Here is a 16,442-nt window from a genome sequence, read left to right on the forward strand (position 1 = left end):
ATATATTTTTTATTTTTTTTTATTTTTTTTTTTTAATGTCGCAAGTAAGTATATCCTCAACCAATCACTATATTATTAGGCGGATTGATTTATCAGTTAAGTTAGTTATTTTATATCATGAAATTAAATTATATTTTTATGGAGTGTGGTAGCATATTTTTAATTAGGATTTAGGTAAAACTCTAATGCCAAGCCACCAGAATGATTCAAGATTGTAACAATTGAATGTTATAAGGGAAAGATACATCACTTCCTTTGATTCGACTGTGCGTCTTCTCAAGATCAATGACACACGAAAGAGTTGAATTTCTTTCACCACACTGAGAGCCTCAACTCTCAAGTGGCTCAACAAATTACCAGCACAAGTAATCATATCATTCACATACTTTAAGAAAATGTTCATGGTATATTTTAACAGTGCTTAGAAAACCTTAGAAGAGCTGCAAACTCTTTTGAAGCTTTGTCGGGGACAAAATAAGACCCTACATGCCTTCGTCAATGTTAGAGGTTTGAGTCATATGTTCTTGCATCCCTCATATAAGAATTAGAGGACCTTGTTGTTATGCACTAGAATTGCTGCGACCAAAGATACTAACTGAGCCGATGGAGCTGGCCAACAACTACATATTGATAAAGAGTATAACTCTCCCCTTGCTTCATTTAGAATTGAACCAACCAATTGTCAAGACATAACCCTCACCATGATATTCGAACTCTTTTTGAGGATTCACGGAGACACTCGGATAATTGGACAATCGATGGAGCCCATTACCAAGAGAATCGAGCTTGATACCTCGAACAAAAGCCAGCTCGATATGACTCCTACTTAAGAGATACCCATAGAGACTTTTTTGAGAGTCTTGATGGTCAAGATAATGGAGGCCATCCAAAATAAAGATTCTTTCAAGAAGCTGACCCTGAAGAATGCCAGAGCATATTTTTGAAACTCAAAGAATTATTGCACGTACCATCGGGACCATGGTCATAACATTGAGAAGTGTTGGACCTTCGAGGCCCGATTGAGGATTTGATCAAAGTTGGAAAATTGAAAGAGTTTGTAGCGCATAGAGCAACCATCCAACGACGGAAAAAAGCTCTTTTTGAAGAAATTACAAATGAGTTAGTCTGGGTCAACACACTAAACATAGTCGACATAGTTCCTTCCATCTTCAAAGGGGATAGAGGAGAGTCGTCATATCGAGCCAACATCAAGAGGTCACGGACAAGTGAATTATGTACAACCACCTTGGTGCTCCGACACAGCTTAAATCCTCCATGTCTTTTACCGACATAGACCTACCACCAAAGGCAACCCCTACAATTACAGGATAATTTTCAACACCTTGATCATCAATTACCATATTGGAAGCATATTTAGCGACATCAGAAGCTTGGTGAACATTATCTTCAAGTTGATATTTTTTAAGATGAGTTTGAGCACCTCTCATCTTTCGACCATACCAGCACTACCCTACGGGTTCTCCGAAGAAACGAAAGAATCCTTGGGAACCCTCACCCTGCCAGTCACTGGGCAGAATGTGAGAAGGAATTCACTAACATGGCTTCTTATTTCGTGGTTGATTCCCCACACACCCATAATACTATTTTCAGTCTCATTGATTAACTCCATCCAAGCCTTCACCTCCACATACCATGTAGTCATAAAATTTCTAGGTGACACATAGGTGATTACAATCTGAGGTGACTTAAGCAATCACGCACCTACTATCTTTGTGTAGTCATAAGAATTCTTCAAGGGTCTCTAGATCTCAACATCTTGGGGAGAAGGCATCAATACTTACCAAATGGCCCCTACAAATGATGATGATGTCAATAAAATTTTCTTACTGTGTGATGCTTTTGATGTAGGTCATATGTCAATAAGATTTTCTTACTGTGTGATGCTTTTGATGTAGGTCATAGAAACGAGCTAATGAAGACTCTTTGAAGTTTGTGAGATAGCTTTGCCTGGTAAGCTATTGAGATGCCTGGGATACTAGTCAAAATTGCCTGCACCAGCTAAATGTAAATCTAGCGGTTTGATTGATGAAGCATAAAATGAAGACATCAACATTCATGTTTTTTGAGATGATCCTATAAAAGATGCAAAAGTTGTTGGAAGCCAATTACATTTGATAAGTCAAGTACCCAAGATGGGTATCTAAAGTGGTCATGGCTCTGAAGGCAAACAATAAATGGCGAATGTGCATCTATTTCATAAACTTGAATTATGTCTGCCCAAAATACAACTACCCCTTGCTGAGAATTGATGCATTTATAGACGTGATGGTCACCCATTCAGTGATGAGCTACATAGACACTTTCTCTGGCTACTATCAAAGTAAGATACAACCAACTGATGTAGAAATTACAACATTCATCACCGATGAGGGAGTGTATTATTATAATTCAATGTCTTTTACAGCCAACTGATGTAGAAATGACAACATTCATCACGATAAGGGGTGTATTATTATAACACAATGTCTTTGGACTTAAAATTATTGGGGCAACCTATCAATGATTTATGGATGTAATCCTTACAAAACAAAAAAAGGAAAAAAAAACATCAAGGTGTATTTGAATGATATATTAGTAAAAAACAGAACACCCAATCTACATATCAAATACTTAAAAATCTTTAAAACATTAAAAAAGTTTAGCATGTAGCTTAATCCACTACAATGCACATTCAACGTTGCAACAAAGTTCTTGGGCTATCTCTTGACCATTGAAGGAATTAAAGTAAATATAAAATATTTAAAGCATTGAGCAACATGTCATTTTCAAGAAACACCGATAAATCTAAAAACTGACCGACTGAGACATATGACTGAGAAATTTCATCTCAAAGTCACGTGACAAGTGTGTTTTTTTTTTCTTCAAGATCTTATGATGAGAAAAGAATGTAAATAAGCATTTAGAAATATGAAGCACGCCTTAGCATTACCGCCACTCCTCTAAAGCCCAAAGCCGAATGAAGAGCTTTCCCTTTATTTAGGAGTAGAACCTAAAGTCATTAGCTCAGTTTTTGTATGAGAAGAGCAAAGGAAGTAGTTTTTGATCTACACTATCAACCAAGTCTTCTCTAAGGAGCTGAGATCAAGTATCTAAATATGGAAACACTAACCTTCTCTTTGGTTACTTTGTCTGCAAGCTCCACCCGTAATTCCAAACTCATCCGATGAGAATCATCACTAAACGTCCACTCAAGTTTGTCCCCATCAGGCCGGAACACTCCAATCAGCTTCTTAAAAGGGCGGTAGAAGTTAATGAGTTTGATATCTTCTATGTGCTCTGAATCACCATCAAGGCTTAAGCCATAACTGGCTTTCTGGCCTACTTTTTTTTAGTTAAGCGAGTCCAACAATGAAATGGCGACCGATAACCATACCTGAGTACTGCATATCGATGGAGCATCTAGTCACATCAAAGTAATGATCAACCATGCTCTAAAAATTTGACTAGGTATTATTTGCACCACTTAATAGAAGTGGGATTTGAAGTCACAAGTAATCAAACTGAGTATGAACATTTGATATTCAGGATATCGTTCGTGTATTACATAATTACACCGCACCACCTGATAAAATCTCATTTGTACTTAATGGTCAATCAAGTAAATATAAATATTTTTAATTTAAAGATGAGATGATGTCCAGAGATCTCGACAAGGCCAAGGCAATGATAGAGAAATTCAAAGACTTCAAAATCGAGCACATCTCCTGATAAGATAATCAAGTGACTGGCCACTTATCTAAGTGCATCTACTTAAGGGAGGGAACACCTTAGAGAATCAACTGACTGGCCATTGAAGAAGCCCAAATAATAGAGATAGAAATTGAGGAAATAAAGAGGTAGGTAGACCTGTACATCTCTCTTCTCAAGACTGGAAATGTTATTGAGGAAGTAACCGACTTGAAGCACTTTATGATCAAAGTTGACTAATATTTGTTGATTGAGGAAATTTTTTTAAAGGTAAACCAGGTTACTACACTTAAGTTGTGTCAAGGAAAATGAAAGGGAAGAAACACTAAAATAAATGCATTCTCATCAATGTGGAAGTCATTTCGAAGAAAAAATATTATCTTACAGGATAAAAGGACAAGCCTATTTCTGGTTGACCTTATATAAGAATGTTAAATAATTCGCATGATGATCCGATCAATGCCATGAATTTGCACTGATGCAATACTAAATATCCCACAAACTGCAACCAATTGTCATCTTATGGTCATTCGTAGTTTAAGGACTCGAAATGATTGAAATATTTCCTCTGTCACGCAGATAATGGAAATTCTTGCTCATCACAATGACTTACTTCTCCACATGGGTTAAGGCAAAAGTGTTGGCTCATATTACAACTGACGTCATCCAGAATTTCATCTGATCAGATTTGATCTTTTACCATGGTTTGAAGCTCGTTATCATCATAGATAACGGAAAATAGGTGTTATTCAAGGAGTAATCTATTTCTGTCAAAGCTAAAGAAGTGAGCTAAAGAGATAAGTGAAACTTGATTTGGTAAGTCTAATCAACCCATTCTATAATGTGAAGCGACAAAAGAGCTTTTATGATATGAATTCAAGTCTCTAGGCTCAATGTGTCACCAAAATATACATTAAGGAACTATAGGAGCACTCAACTTTTAATATCTAGTTATGATCAACTCAACATCAAATCATTTGTTAATGATTAAAGTTGAGTGTATTTCAAATTAAGAGGACTCGTGATTTAGTTTAAGTTCTAATTTTGGGTCTCAACTATCTACTAGTCATCTAGTGTAATCACTAAAGAGGTCTTAAAGCTTGATCCTAAGCTCTAAGAAATGAGCTACAAAAGAAGAGATTGGACCTAGTCTAAAAATGATGTGTGTGTGTGTGTGTGTTTATATATATATATATATTATGATTTGTTTTTTTAATATTTGAATTAATTCAGCATTAAAGGTATGGTTAATTGAGTTTTATTCATATTTGAGTGAATTATAAATTAATTAGAATTTAATTTAGGATTTATTTAAATTATGGCTTAGTTACGTTTAATATTAAATTTTGTTTGCTTAACTTTAGATTATAATTTCATTTAGTTTGATTTAGTTTTTCTTTTATATTGTTTTAAATTTTTATTAACTGTAATTATAATTTCAATTTAAACCAAGCCCAAACCCATCTCACCCACCCAAGTCGACCCAGGGACCATCGCAACCAGGTCTGGGCCCACTATGTTAAGTTGGGGTATTATAAAAGAAATCTAAAGCTATATAAGAATGATTAGAGGTCAAAATGATGGATGAAAAAAAGTGAGATCAACAAATTCTCAACTCAGAATACACTCTATAACACCTCACTATCAAAACCTAGTAGCTGTCCTCCTATCCACCTTCTAAAACCCCATAGTTTCATACACTCTTTTCCTTGGACAACACTCCAGCTATCTAAAAATCTCTTAAACGTTAAGTTTAGTCTTTGAATTGACCATCAGTTATAGAATTAAAGATTGAGCTTCAGTCCACCTCTTTAGAAAATCAAACCATGGCACGATACCTCTCCATCATCATAACACTCATTAATCATCTCAACAATAAAATTATTATCCGTTCTATCCTCAATTACCTCCCATCATCCTATCAAGACTTTAAGGTAGTCATTGGTACAAGACTAATACATATTAATCTTGATAACCTTTATTATTTCATAATCTAGATAGCCTTTTCTTAAATCCACTCCAATCCTTCCTTCAAAGCTCAATGTTTAAGCTCCTCAAGAGAGGAAGTTTCCTCCATTTGTAAGCATTGTAATCAAACAGTTCAAGTAATTCCTTCTGCCTTCTTCACTTCATCATCACGAACAACTTCAAATAGGAATTATTTATTACTAGTGGACTTCATATCGTATAAATGTAATTAATATTTAAACTGTATAATAATTATTAAATAATATTACACTTCTAATAAAAACGAAACAATGAAATAATAAATAATAATAAAATCTAATGAAATATAATATATCAATATTCATAAAATAAAATAAAATAAAATAAAAACCAATTTTCAACATTATATTTATATTTTAACTAATAGTTTAGATATTGAATAAACATATTTAAAATTTGAAAATAGGAATTATTTGTGGGATAAAGCTTGTTGTTGTTGTTGTTGTTGTTGTTGTTGTTGTAGGTTTTATTTGTCTTTTTTTTCTTTTAAGTTACTAATTCTAAGTCTTGAATTTTGTTAGGATGTCGGGTTTTGTGTTGTTTGTGAGTTCATATATACTGAGAGGGTTCTGTGTGAGGAAGATGGAGGAAGAAGATGGATGTGTTCTACAAGGCTGAATTATGTGTTATATTTTTCGATTCTCCTCCCAGGACGGAGCGAATAAGATAATCTAATGATAAAAGAGACCCTCTCTCCGGTTCCTTATTCCTCCCTTTTGTACATGCTCAAGAATATATTAAAATATAAGTCGTGATGGTGTCTTAGTGAAAAGGCAGTGACATGTATGCCAAACGACACATAAATGAAGATGTGGCAATTTTCCATCCTTGACATCGATCGGTCTTCACTTTTGAGTTTTGATAGTTTCAAGGATTAGCGAGGAGGCGAACTAGACTAACGAGTCTGATTAGAGAGTTTGTTAGAAGGAATATGCCATATTGGTGAGCTAGTTCACCAAAGTCGGTTCGACAGGCAACTTGGCAATTAGTGTAAGACATTTGACATATTGGTAAGTAAGGTTCACATGTCACCATAGCAAGTCAATCCGGTGACACTTGTGTCTTACGATAGTTTGACTAATCAGGCCCATATTGGCTGCCAAACGTGGATGTTGGCCCATGAAGGCTGATTTTTGGTCTACATTAAGTAATCTACTTATATGCTGGGGTGTAAGCAAACTGATCTTGAGCGAGCCCAAGGCTTGTTTGTGTTTGACTCATTTATTTATTTATTTATTTATTGTTCATGTTCTACTCATTTTTTGAAATGGCTCGTGAATAACATAATTGTGTTTGACTTGATTCAAACTAATTTGTTTGAATTAAACTAGTGTTCGACTTTGCTCATCTCATGGGACTAAAAATATGATTAATTAAATATTTATTATTAAATTAAAAAAATACCTATTTTTATGGAGCAAAAAGTTTGGATGCTTCACAACCACACCGTTCAATTTTATCTTTCATGTAAAATCCTTCATCTTATTTAACAAAATATACTAGATTAAATTGTGACCAACAATCACTATCTAACTAACAACCTAGTGATGCTTCTTAATCATAAAAATTATTATAATAATAATAAATGCTAATAATTACATAAGCATAATGTGTATTTGTTCATCGAAAATATGACGGTACTGATCCCGAGGAGATTTAACGGCCCAAAAGGAAGAAATTATGACAAAAAGATGTAATCATCTAAGCCAAAGCCAAAGGCCAGTCGGGTTAGGAGAAGGACAAAAGGGCAAGCAATTTATTTGAATATGAACCAATCAAACTAAAACAAGCTAGATAAGCATATGAGCTAACTTCTATAAGAAAGTCAAACGAAGGCATCAACCTATCTTCCAAAAGATCCGATCAGAGGAAAGATCAATTTCTTTAATATCACCAATCGTCCCACAGATGTCTTGAGGCTCCTCATCAGAAACAATGAATTAACACCACAGTAGAATGTTATAGTAATCATATAGTCTCCCATTGTTGAGGAATGAGCTGTCTATCATATTACGGTAATTCAAAATCAGCTTTATAGTCTTGCTTCGCTGATAGGAGTCTCTCATCCAAAGATCAAGGGTCAACAACCAAACTATATCAACAAATCAGCAAAGCCTAGCCGATTGAATCAGTGATGCCAGCCCGGAGTAAAACAAAACATTCGATCAATAGCGTCAACTCAGCCTAATTGGTCGGACCAGCCTTACAAGTTGAGGCCAAACAAACTTAGTCGATCGAACCAGAGAACAACCGAGCAATAGGCTTATGGATGTAAAATTTCTAGAATATCATACACAACCCACATTAAAGCAGAAACATAAATATAATATCACTATAATAAATAATTTTTCTATAAATAGAGTGATCATTTTATGAGAAAAGAGTGATAGGCAAGACGTTTTACTGTTCATTCATCTCTCAATCTTTATCTCTTTCTCCCACTTCTTTCTCTTGATTTATTTCTTAGGTTGTGAATATTAAATCAAGGCAATGTGTAAATCAATCAGTCTGAATTTGTGTAAGCCAGCTAACGTCAACATAGGCTAAAAATTATTGGTCATATCATTGAGGGACATTATTTGGACCATGATAGCTACTGGAGGCAAGTTGATGATTATTTGGAAGACCCTGACAGCTTTACTAATACATTTTTAATAAAGTTTCTTGTATTTTTATATTCTTAATAAGTGTCATATCTTCGTTATATTTTATTTGTCATTCATTTTCTTTCTAGATGTTTTTGTTTTTCGTGTTATGTGCCATATGGTTGAAAATTCATAGATTTGATTTAGAGCGAGTATGAGATATGAAGAGAGAGTACTCACCGAGTACGCCAGATAGTTTGGCCCAATCAGTTTGATCGATCAATCAGATCAACCATGGCGTTATACCTAATAGCTCGCCTATGGTGATCTGCGCACCGACATACGATTAGACTAAGGAGACTCAATAACTTGTCAGAATGCTCAACTCATCCCATAGTCAAGTTGGCAAAGCACTTTGTATCATTTATTAGCCTAACAAGATTAACCTGCCCTATGGTTGAGCTGACTGATAAAAACATTATCACAAGCTAAGCTCGGGCAAAAAGTATTTTATAAGAAACGAACATCCATGAAGTTGCGAAAAAATGACATAAGTATAATGTCTCTATCAGAAGAATACAAGACATAGATCGAGGATCTCTACGAGAAATATTTTCTTCAGTCAAAATTTCCGACCTTACATAATTGGTTTGGGAATAGTTGACAGTTGTAAATTTAATATATTTAAGATTATTTCTAGATCTCCTCCGACAAATTATATGAATGTGGGGGGTATATTAAATATTTTTTATTAGGGATAATTACATACAGACCCTCTGAAACATTGATATTTACAATTTAACTTTGCATTAACAACATATCTAAAATTAATGAAATATTGAAAACTCATTGTTGTAGGCTATTGTGCATATATTGTACAATAGTGTACAACAATGTTATGAATGAAGTCCGCATACAGATGGACTATATATGTAATATTCTCTCATCTTATTGACATGAAAATGCAAGCAATAAGTCATGGACATCCAAATTTGTTTAGAACGGATTTATGAAGACATATTACAGTTTTAAATTGGGTCCAACAAGTTGTCCATTATTAAACTGGTTCATGATAATCACAAACCTGAATTAGCCAACTAAGTTGCCAAAAAGCCAGCTCAATAACTAGTAACCTAAAGACTATCCACAATCCAATGTTTGATGACCAAGTTTCAGCTTCAACCAAATCATATTATAAGCTCATTATTCATCTATTGAAACTAGTTAGAGGACTGACTATATTAACTCTTTCATGCGACAAAGTGGAGAAGATAGCCTACCAATCGACAAAATTAAAGATGAATGTGGTCATTTCCTACAAAGGAAAATATGAATTTAATTAGCTATGGCACCAAATTTAAATCCATGATTTGTCTTATCACTAAGAGGGAAATGTGAAGTGTCACTTGTTAGGCATCATTAAGTCTAAGACATAATTAAATATAAGAAAAAGATCTTTCATGAGTTTTCAATATTTCATTAATTTTAGATATGTTGTTAATGCAATGTTCATAAATTATGAATAAGTACTTGAGTTCTACAACCTAATGTTGATCAAGAAACACTCATTATATGCCTCCATGAATGTTTTCTAGATATGCTCTAAACTTTTATCAATAAAATTTTTTTTCCAAGGAACTCAATAAGCCACATGTTATTTATAGAATAGATCTACATTAATAAATTTGAATTTGAATCTTGGGTGAGCTACATTTTTAAGCAAAATCTGATAGAAAATGTGTACAACTAAGTTGAATCACTTCAAGTAAGTTAGGGATAAAATGACATGATTTGGCAGGAGTTGGTGACATGACGCTCATTTTGGTGCTGAGATGCTAGAACCAGTCACCTAAGTGCCTAAGACCAGCAATTTGCACCAAAGTATAATGATCTCATGGACTAAGTGTCATATCTAAATGGTCTTGAAAACTTATAATTCAAGAACAGAGCTATAAAAGGGTAGAGCTTGATCACTCATTTTACTTTTCATCTAAGGTGTATTAGGACACTTTGCCACAACATCAACTTTTTATCATTTTATTATATTTTTATGTGTTTATTGATGTATTTATATTACTTATGCATTAGAACCCTTATTTTTTCCTCAATTGTTTTCTATGCTTTAGCATGAACAAATCTTGGTTTTATATCTAGGCTCCTTGAATAAAAATATTTTTTTTACCCAATGCAATCAACATAAAATATAAATAAAAAATATTTAACTAAATTAAATTAAATTCCCATAGGAAGAACAACTAATAAAATTGAATAGAACATCCATATGTAATTTTATATTGATTTATCAATTATTTTTCAGCACTTCACCCATTAGACATAATGGAATATTACTAATGACGATGGCTGCCATTCATGGAAAAGTTGACAAGAAAAAAAGAATTATTGCCTCGTAGCACTTTGCAAAATCAATATACATGTGTGTGTGTATGCGCGTGCGCGCGCCAAAGCTTGAATCAAATCAAAGTTTGATTAAATAAAAATAATTAGGCTATTAAATATTACATAAGCTAAATCATTGCATACCAAAATCTTCAAATCACTTGATCTATAGGGTCCATTGGGAATTCCAACAGCTTCTTCCAAAATTTAAACAACAAGCTTAGGGCCCGTTTGGGGTAGCTTATTAGGTGCGGTGGCATTTTGAAAACGCATCTGGCCTATTTGGTAAACTGCATTTTGGCAGTTTAAGCGTTTTCAAAACGTAGAAACAAGGTGCGGTGGCATTTTGAAAACGCATCTGGCCTATTTGGTAAATTGTGTTTTGGCAGTTTAAGCGTTTTCAAAACGTAGAAACAACGTTTTCACACCGCACCTATCTAGGTGCGGTGGCAGCTTATTGACAACAGTCTGACTTTTCTAAAAAAATAAAAATTTGCAATAGCCGCACCTAGTGTATCAGCAGATTATTCAATAAGCTACAGCTGCCCCAAACATACCCTTAGTCTATCTCATTTCCATATACTCATGGATTTTAAGTACAACATGTTGGTTAACTGACTATGCTTTCCATGTAAGGTTTTAAATTTAAAAGAGTAGAGTTTGATTCATCTATTAGTGCATGGGAATTTTTTTAGTTTAACTATATTTTATTATAATAGGTTCCAACTTCATACTCAAAATGAAAGTGCCTAATTTAGTTATAGGGTTTGAGGTAGCTTGTTCCCTTCTCTATGACATAAGTCCTCATATCTTGGGCATCTCCCCAATCTTGTGTTTTGCCATTATAAATCTCATTATTCTAATAAAATAATACATTCCAATTCAAAAGCAAATCCCAATCTAAAATAAAATAAATAATTTTCTACCTAAAAATAATCGAGGGAAGATCTCTAATAACATAGGCCCCAAGTTTTGAAGGCCTTAGGTCTTGATTAGATTCATTTTCCAATATTTTCTTTCAAATGATATATTATTCGTAATTTCGCTTAAAACATAAAAAGTTTTAGTTTTTATGTGGTCCATAACACCACTTATTCCACATAAACATGCTTCAAAAAATTTTAAAAATTATAAATTCTTCTAATTTTTTCTTAAGAGTTGATTCAATTTCAAATAATTTGGGTAAATCAAACGTTACAAAAAAAAAAAAAAATTTTTGAAATAGCATATTTTGAAAATTTAAAGTTTAGATAATCTGAATAATGATTCCAATAAGCTTATAATAAAAACTAATATTTTTAGGATACAAGTTGAGCAACCAAAAAAATTCTAATTTAAGTCTAAATATGTCCAAATCAAATGTTTAAAATATAAACTTAATTTACCTTTTGATAAACCAAATGCTCTCTAAATATTGCATGCATCTAGCCAATAAGAGTATGCTTATGACAAAAGTACAATAGTTCAAAGATCAATCATGTCTAATTCCATTGTCAATTGAAGATCTAAAACAACATTAATGATCGAGGGAATCACTATTCGATAACCAATAGAGTTTATGATAATTTTGTTAAAAACTTTCAATTGGTACTACATAAAGCTATAAATAGACTCTTATTAATCACATTATGAGAAACCAAAGTTTAAGAGAGCAAAGACTACTATAGAATTTTATAGCCTTGTCCAATAATTGTTGTTGATGACCAGTAAAACAATGGCAATCATCTCATCGCTTTCGCTTTCATTGCCATCATTCACCATCTGTCATCACCTAGCATCCATCATCAAAGTATCACTTGATTGGCATTAACTAATGATTATTGTGTTAATATTGTCATCCCGTTGTAGGGTCTGTTTGGGGGCAGGGGCAGACACAACTTATCAAAAAACAGTTGTGAAGTTGCTAAAAATAATCTGATGCTAAAAAAATTATGGTATCTATTATATATATATTTTTTTATTTTTTGAATAAATCAGACCGCATCTAGAAAGCCGCCACCACACCTAGCCAAGACAGGTGGGAGAACGAAGATTTCAGCGGCAGTTTTTAAAAAAACTGTCAAAATGCAGTTTACTCAAACAAACAAAACTGTACCGCACCGCCGCACCAAATAGATCGGTTGTCTCCAAATTGCTATCACCAATTGATAAATGTTGAAAAATACCAACTCCTATCTTTCTTTTGACCATCTTTATCACCCTACGTTCCTTTTCCATTATTTATTATTTCAGCCATTGGAGGACAATATTGCGAAATTTGATTTACATCTTTTAAATTATGATTAAATTAAACAACATTTACCTATTTTCTATATTATAATCATACTCTTTTTTAAAAAAAACAAATGCCATTTAATGACATGATAAAATATTAATACTAATTTAATTAAAAAATTTGCTTCTAACAACGTGATTTTTAGTCTATTATTTGAAAGCAATATAATAATATTTTAAATTATAGACATAATTCTACCATGAAAATGTTAATGGTAATGTTGATTTAACGCAAGTCTAGGGGTGTAAACGAGTCGAGTCGAGCTCAACCCACTCTCGGCTTGAGTTTTAGCTTGATTAATTTTACGACTTATGAGTTCGAACTCAAGTCTACGAGTTTAAGCTTACACACAAGACGGCTTATTTATCTTAAAAGAGAAAAACCAATATTAACTTACTATATTATTATAATAAAATAATACATATAATGAGCAGAGAAATAATAAGAAATCACTTGATTAAAGATACAAAATATTAAACATTTTTAATATTTAAAAAAACACATTTCAAATTTAATATATTTTGAGTATATTTTATATTAATATTTTTTTAAAGTCGAGTTGGGGCTAGCTCGTGCTAGGCGCTTATCAAGCCAAAATCGAGCCGGCTTAACTCACTAACTCCCTTTTTAAATTTGTTATGAATTGAATTTAATTCCTAACCCCCGAAATAAATTACACTATTAAGATAAGCTAATCACACCATACTGTTAATCTTAATGAAGAAAAAGAGCTTACTGTTAATTTAGGTGTAGAAAATCCGACCTAAGTTGATGTAGGCCAACTGAAACTTCTATGCAAAGCTCAACCAATTCTGTGATTTGTGTATGAGTTGTGCACATCAGTACATTAATTTTATGTTATCTAAAAATTTCGTGCCAGGCTCGTTATATTCGATTTCGAGCCGAGCAAGCTTGAGATTGAATCGAGCACGATCCGGCTCAAATTCAAAATGAGCTGGCTCAAATTGAGTTATTTGGATCTAATTCAGCTCAGAATCGGTTCGATTTGGCTCAAAACTGAAACTATCTGACTCAAATTAAATTATTTGGATCTGTTCCAACTCAAAATTGACTCTTGACTCTTTATATTCATTTTTACTTAACACTACATGTATAAAAGGAAGGCTATTACAGGAGCTCCAGTTTAGGTGTATGACTGTCAAAAAAGCTCGTTGTTCGTGAACAGTTCGTGTTTGTTTCGTCAATGAGTTCGTGTTTGATTAATTCGATAAGTAAACGAGACGAACGTGAACATTTTTTTTTTGTTCGGTTAATTAAATGAACCAAACACGAACATTGATGTGTTTCGTGTTTGAATCGTTATTGTTCGAAATATCAAATAATTTAAAAAAATTATATACAAAAAATTTATGATATTTTAAAAAATTAAATTTTATAAATTATAATATATAATGAATTAATAATAATAATAATATATTAATATACTATATTAGTAATATACTAATATATAAATATTATATATTTATATAATTAAGTTCTATAATGAATATAATAAATTATTTATACAAATTAATATTAGGGATGTCAAACTGCTCGTCGGTCTCGTACAACTCGTGTTCGGCTCGTTCATTAAGAAACAAACACGAACAGTGACTTCTCGGATACAATTTTATCGAATACGATTTTATTTCAAACAAACTAAATTTCAAACGAACCGAACACGAACACAAGATCTATTAGTTCGTGTTCAGTATGTTTACACCCCTACATAGGTGTGTTAAATATTGAATACCACACCCTACACACATGGGGATTTGAACCCGTGACCTTAGAGGACTTACGACTTTCAGAGAAACTGCTCTACCAACAGGTCACGATATGCGACTTCAAATCAGCTCCGAAAAAAATATTCAATACAAAATTTCAACTCACAACTCTTAACACGTTTATTTCGACTCAAGACTCCAATCCGAACAAAAATGTGAGACTACATTTTCTTCCTCATGCTGTGGACAACTGTAGTCTCAAAATCAATAATTGCATCATCTCCCTCATGTCATCAGCCTTCCCCATCCGCTTTAAATAGCCGTCCACACTCCCCCCTTCCACTCGCCCCCAACCAAAGCAAGCGCCCAAACATGGCGACAACCCTCTAAATCTCTCCCTCCTCAACCAAACTACAGACTAAAAAGCAGACAAAACCTGCAGAAAAGCCCAGAAAATAACAAATGGTGTCCACCCCCTCCCACACAATAACCAAGCGGCTGTGCCACATTATCCGACTACTATATTACATGCTTCGCAACAGCATCTCAAAAAGAAAGCTGATGATGGACCTTCATCTCCTCCTCCAGCGCGGAAAACTCGCCGGAAAAGCCCTCAGCAAGTTCATCTCTTTCCACCAAGGCGGCGGCGGCGGCGCCTTAGAATTCAACTGCAACAACACTCCTTTCTACGCCACTGCTAGGAGAAACAAACGCCGCCGCCGGAAGGTCGAGTTCGACAGCTTCGACGAAGCTATGATGGCGAAGGCGTTCGAAGTATTGAGTACAGAGGTTTCCGACACGGAGACCGTCATATCGCCATCGCCGTCGCCGTCGCCAGCTATGTGGTGGTTGGGGAGGAGTCCGGCGTGGGTACGGCAGTTGAGGGTGACTGATTCGCCGTTTGTGGGGAGTGAGGAGGTGGTGGAGGAAGGAAAGGTTGATGAGGAGGCTGAGGACTTCATCAGGTGGTTTCATGAACAGCTCCGTCGGCAGCAAGTGGAGTCCGCCGGAGCGACTCCGGAGTTGCTTCAGAGCCGATCTCGCTTGCCGGCGAACGGTGGTCGAGCGCGTTCAAACGTTGGAGGTTGGAGTTGATGTTACAAAGACAAGTTACTTCCATGTTACAATGAAAAGTATTGATCATTGTCTTTGAATACTTGATGAAATGAACATCAAGCCCCTACCCCATCTAGCTTGATATGTTGACTATGGTGATCTTTCTACTTCATTTCTGCATGAATTCTTACATAAAACCTGTTCTAGATACTGTACTGATAATATTGGGGGAATTAGTCCACTAGATTTATAAATTTAGGGTTCTGAATTTCTGAAGAAATTTTCTAAACTTTGCTGAAATTAGATTATAAAGATGGTGAGAGAATGTTATTAGCAAGTATCATGACTTAAGCTTGTAACAAAATGAATTTATAATAAGAGCAAAGATAACTACCTAATCTCGCTAATGAAAATATATACATTTGAAACCACGAAGCATGAAACAGAAGAAAAAGAATGTTTCACTCAAAAATTTTATAAAAAACTACTATAAGGCACTACATGTAAGCCTTAATTGTATGGATTATAATGATAAAGAAGAAAAAAAGGTAGAAAATTATGAAGGGAAAGTTAGGTGGGCATTAATTGAGAAAGTGCCAATCACTTTTCTAAATTATTTTTTTATGACCAGCCCATACAAGTCACCAAGTTTGAATATTCATATATTCTACAAACTAAAATTAGAAC

General features: G+C 34.0%; 1 protein-coding gene across 1 annotated transcript; it reads left to right on the top strand.

Moving 5' to 3' along the window:
* The first annotated feature begins 15,034 nt into the window (after window positions 1-15,034).
* LOC110019345 lies at window positions 15,035-16,003 on the top strand. Its single transcript, XM_020716980.1, has one exon. The coding sequence runs from the start codon at window positions 15,162-15,164 to the stop codon at window positions 15,792-15,794; it is 633 nt and encodes a 210-aa protein (XP_020572639.1). The 5' UTR covers window positions 15,035-15,161; the 3' UTR covers window positions 15,795-16,003.
* Window positions 16,004-16,442: the final 439 nt, after the last annotated feature.

This window comes from Phalaenopsis equestris, unplaced genomic scaffold (genome assembly GCF_001263595.1).
Source record: "Phalaenopsis equestris unplaced genomic scaffold, ASM126359v1 Scaffold000054, whole genome shotgun sequence".
NCBI classification, from domain to species: domain Eukaryota; kingdom Viridiplantae; phylum Streptophyta; class Magnoliopsida; order Asparagales; family Orchidaceae; genus Phalaenopsis; species Phalaenopsis equestris.